General features: G+C 50.2%; 1 protein-coding gene across 1 annotated transcript; it reads right to left on the bottom strand.

Moving 5' to 3' along the window:
- Positions 1-781: 781 nt before the first annotated feature.
- Positions 782-2,344, bottom strand: LOC107510363 (sperm-associated antigen 11-like). Its single transcript, XM_016143791.2, has 2 exons — positions 2,290-2,344; positions 782-954 (listed from the first exon to the last, which is right to left on the bottom strand). Exons 1-2 carry the CDS (start codon positions 2,342-2,344, stop codon positions 782-784), a joined length of 228 nt encoding a protein of 75 aa, XP_015999277.2.
- Between the last annotated feature and the right edge of the window lie 2,311 nt (positions 2,345-4,655).

Below are 4,655 nucleotides of genomic sequence, written 5' to 3'. Positions count from 1 at the left end.
ATTCACTGCTCTTGAGATGACGGGCTACGGTATGGACAACATGTTGAGCAGGGTTCAGAGAAAAGCAAAGGGCAGCCGGTCGAAAGCCCAAGGAAGCTTCCTGCTGGATCTAACTGTTCAGATGTGCGTTCCTCAGCGTTAGCGAGAACACCGGGCTCTGGGCCAGGGGCCAGTGCAGAGCCCTGCTGCCGAACTCTTAACCTCCGACCTCCGTTTTCCTCCGTCCCTGAAACGGAGTGTTGTGTTCATCGGGTGGGGTGACCTAAGAGCACATGTCTGGAAACGATGCAATCCCATCTACATGCGGCCTGCGGTGGTTAGTCATTACTGGAGGAGGCCGGGGAAGGAGATGGGCCAGGTGGCCCGGGATTCAGTAGGGTGAGGCTGGCGTTGGCTTTGACCGAGAAGTTATTTGGTGGGAAAAAAAGCCAGGAGACTGGCTGTATTCCTGCCCCTCTGAAGGTGAGAGAGTTGGGGCCTTGGTTTCAAGTCTACCCCTATCTGTGGGTAGGTAAGAGTTACCCCTTGGAACGAGGAAAGGAAATAGAATATCACACAATTCTGAGACTCTTAAAAAACAAAACAAAACAAAACAAAACAAAACAAAAAAACAGAAAAAGGCAGAAAGGGCAAGCTTTTAGGGAAGTTCTTTCATCAGACCTTCATCCTTAGTGCTGTATTCATTCGACAAAAGTTTATTGAGCACCTACTACGAGCCACAAATCCTTCTACACTTTGGGGGACACCCGAGGATCCCAGCTGCCTTCCAGAAGCTTACGCTTCAGGCCTCGCCTGGTTCGTTTTTCTTTTCTTTCTCTGCATTCGAGACGCAGCACCTGTCCCAGGGGTCGGAGCAGATTTCCGCCCTCTTCTCCCCGGAATGGCAGAAGAAAAGTCTGCAGGTCCCATGTCTCGCAAGGCAGATGGCATTTCGGATGCCAGGTGGCATATCTCCTATTAGCACAGTGGAGTAGAGTCGATATTTAATTCACACCATGCAGAGACTATGAAGGCTGATCCCAGCCCACAGCCCAACTCCAAATATTTGCTACATTCTTACAAAGTTAGGGGTCTTGGGACAAGTTCCAGGTTACATGAGCTTCTATCTTCTTAGCCTTAAAACAGGGACAATAATCTGCACCTCAAAAGGTTGCCAGGAGGAAGCATTACGTTTGCTTTACATTCTTACATTATAACCGGGATCTCAAGCTTGCTGGTGACGGACGTGAGTTAACGCACTAGGGGCGAGCAAAGGCAGTCTTGGCGAAGAGGGTGCAATGGAGGGGTGCATCTCTAGAAAAACTGGAAGTAGTTCTGGTTCTCAGCTCGTGGCCCAATTTTTAGTTTTATATCCTACAATGAAAAGCATGAAAGAAAATCTCTCTCCTTACTCTGGGAAAGTATTTTCTATTTGTCACAAGAAAAAAAAAATGTAGCTACATGTGCTGATGGATGTTAACTAGACTGATTGTGGAGATTATTTCACAATATCTACAAACATCCATCCATTGTGTCGTACACCTGAAACTAATATAACGGTATACGTGAATCATATCTCAGTAACAACAACAACATTATTTCGGGGAATGAAAAAGGTCTATTTTGATGCCCTCTAAAGCCACCAAACTGCCATGGTGTGGGCCCTGAAGATTAAAAAACCCTCGCACTGTGCCTCAGCAACAAACGGGGCCGCCGCCATGATCCCCTGTCATGTCGGCTCTGTCGTGACTTGGGGAGGACAGTGGAAAGATGGCTCCACATCTCTCGAAGGCAGCACCTCAAGCCTAGGGATCTGGGGAGCTGGAGTCAAGCCTCATTTCCTTGGACGATTCGTTTCATCGGCCGTGACTCAGTTTCCTCATCTGTCAAGGGGCTCTCTGTGAAAGCCGGCGGTGTCGCTCTACGTGTGAATGACTACGGGACACGGCACAGCAGCACCTTATCCTTTCTCAGGAGATGGTTGCCTCTCCCTGGGGGGGGGGGGGCTGCCGCAGAAGGTCCCTAGTCCCTTCTGGCCCCGACCTTGAATGGCTGCCATTTCCTGCTAAAGATATATTTCTCACTGCAGTGAACGTTTTCTGTTTGCGTCAGAGCAAAGATGCCCCTTTGCCTTTTGTTATCTTTCCAAAACTTTTCATAGGGAAGATGAAAGCGGCCCCTGCACCCACAAATGGCACACGGACGCTGCCCATGGGCACGCGCGTGGGCGGAAGCCGGCACGGGCTCCCCCGCCTCTCCCGTCACCGCCCGGGGCTGGCGGCAGCTCCTGCATTGGCCAGGCCTGTTTACCTGAGCTCATCGGGACCAGGCAGGAGAGGACGGCGCAGAGAAAGAGGACCTCCATGTGCTGAGGTCCCCCCGGCTGGCTCAGCCCTCCTGTGCAGAAAGGCAGACCTGCGGCAGAGTGCAGTGGAGTGGAGAGGGCACAGAAACGGGGCATTTATAGGTTTTTGGGAACACGAGTCAGGCACGAGCACATTTATCTGGTCTACTGAGTACGGCTGTGGGCAGAGGTACGTGATACTCTTCCCTGCTGCCTAAAAATAGACAGGTTTCCGTGTTGAGAGGCGCAGGGCTGGACCAGTGACTCCGGATACTGGCCGAAGTGGAAAAAGAGCCGGCGGTGGTCATGTGCTCGGTGACAGGGACAGAGACGTGCAAAGACGTCTTCCCTGCCTTTAGAATCTCTAACCAGTGTGCTGTGTGCTTGAACCTAAGAATAAAACAAAAACGGGCTACCCCGCCAGGTGCATGCCCAGCAGCCGGAGGCCCGCGTGCACCGAGAGGCAGGTGCACGGCTGTCCGCGGCCGCGTCATGCACGCGGCTGCCCACGGCACGAACCGTGTGCCCGCGGTCACGGAGCCAGCGAAGCGCTCCCACCCAGCACGAAACAACTGCACATCACACGGCATGGCTCTGCCTCACGAGCGTTCTGAAGTTAAGAAACAGAGAGGGAGATAAAAAGCTGGATAAAACATGCAGACTTAGTTTCAAAATCTGGCACGTCGAACCCACGTGTTAGACGTTGGGAGCCGTCATCTCGGGGGGAAGAGAGTAGGCTCTTCTCTCGTGTGACCAAGTGTTCTTGACTGACAGGACAGTGGGAGACACAGGGGTCCCCGGCCCGGGAGGGGTACAGGATGGAGACCCCCGATGGGGGCGGCTTTGGAGCAGGCTCTGGGAGGACAGGTTTGAATGACGGGTGATGCCGAAGCGCCCCGAGGCGCAGGGGTACGCACTTCCCCGCAGTCATTCCAGTCCCAGCCTCACTCAGACCGACTCCCCTTAAAACGTACTTACCGAGAAGTGCGGGGCAGCTCTCCGTCCCTTCCTGTCCCCCGGCCTTCGCGACGGCTGTCCCCCGTTTCTCATAAACCCTTCCAGAGGTCTTCTGTGTACACACAAGCACGGCAGAATCCATCTATACCTCTTTTTCATATGAACAATAGCAGACTAGATGCATGTGTATTCTCTTGGATCCGCCCCCTTTTTATTTGATAAATCTCGGAGATTTTAGAAGTCGGTTCATGGAGAGCGTCATCATTCTGCATCACAGCTGCTTAATGCTTCTCGCAGGCGGCCTCCCACCTCGCTAAACCGGCCGGCGGCAGACATGTCTGACGCTTACCTGGAAAATGGATATCGACAAGGAGATGTCAGGTGTGGCCAGACTTCTGCAGGTGAGCAAGGGCACGGGAGAGTGATGGGGGCATGCAGGAGGTGAGGGCCAGGCATTCGTTTTGGAGATTCCAGATTAAGAAACTCAAGATTAGGAACGTTTAAGCAGCAATGGTGCGTCCTAACAGAGAATACCCTGACCCACTGGCCTCTCCGTACCTTGCTAAAACAAAACAAAACAGAAAGCTATGAAAGAAGGCCTTGAAGTTAGTTAAGAACTAAAAGCTGCTTTTCTCTCTTTGCCAACAAAAAGGTTCCCCTATAGGTAGCCATGAATTAAGTAATTATAAAGTGGAGATCAGGATGTGTGGGTAAACGTGACAGTCAAATACTAAATAACAAATCTGCTGATGTTCGAAATTCTTTCCTGTGGAGCATTTGTTCTGAACACCTCTTTGAAACCTCCCCTTGTAAAAAAAAAAAAAAAAGGCCTAAGCAGTTTGCCCCTTAAAAAACTGGATTCCACACCAAGATCATGCTCTAAATTCAAGGTTTCTAATGAATGATTTTAACTCTGGATGTTCCTCTGCAGATATCTATATCACGGCTATAAGATACAAGAATTATTGTTCGATAAAAATATTGGAACGTACAGATAGATCCAAATGCATGGATCGTAAAAAGGAGTTTTGCATGTTTGGTTCTTTGCTGGATCTTAATACCTCGGAACCTCGGGCAGTGCTTGTCTGATCATGGATGCTCAATAACAGCTGTTGAATGAATCCACGTTTTCCAACAGAGACATCACTGAAATCAATACAGAGTGTGTGGGGAAAAAAAAAAAAAAGAAAAAGAAAAAGAAAAACCGCTACGAAATAAGCGTAAGGAAATACTGTTGGGAAGCCTCGGCAAGAGGGCCGTCCTGCGAAAAACATTCAATGCAGGAATCGGAAGGCAATTCTGTTTCAGGAATAAAAAATATACACACAACACCTTCTAATTAGAAGCCATGATCGCTAAGGACAAAACAAGGTGA

This window comes from Rousettus aegyptiacus, unplaced genomic scaffold (assembly GCF_014176215.1).
Source record: "Rousettus aegyptiacus isolate mRouAeg1 unplaced genomic scaffold, mRouAeg1.p scaffold_m13_p_11, whole genome shotgun sequence".
Lineage (NCBI taxonomy): Eukaryota > Metazoa > Chordata > Mammalia > Chiroptera > Pteropodidae > Rousettus > Rousettus aegyptiacus.
The sequence above is the reverse complement of the archived record's forward strand: the minus strand, read 5'-3'. Positions and strand labels throughout refer to the sequence as shown.

Coding starts and splice junctions, on each gene's coding strand:
- LOC107510363 (XM_016143791.2), bottom strand. CDS start 2,344: ATGGAGGTCCTCTTTCTCTGCGCCGTCCTCTCCTGCCTGGTCCCGATG. Junction 955..2,289: donor CCTGGTCCCGATGAGCTCAG/GTAAACAGGCCT, acceptor CTGTGCTAATAG/GAGATATGCCACCTGGCATC.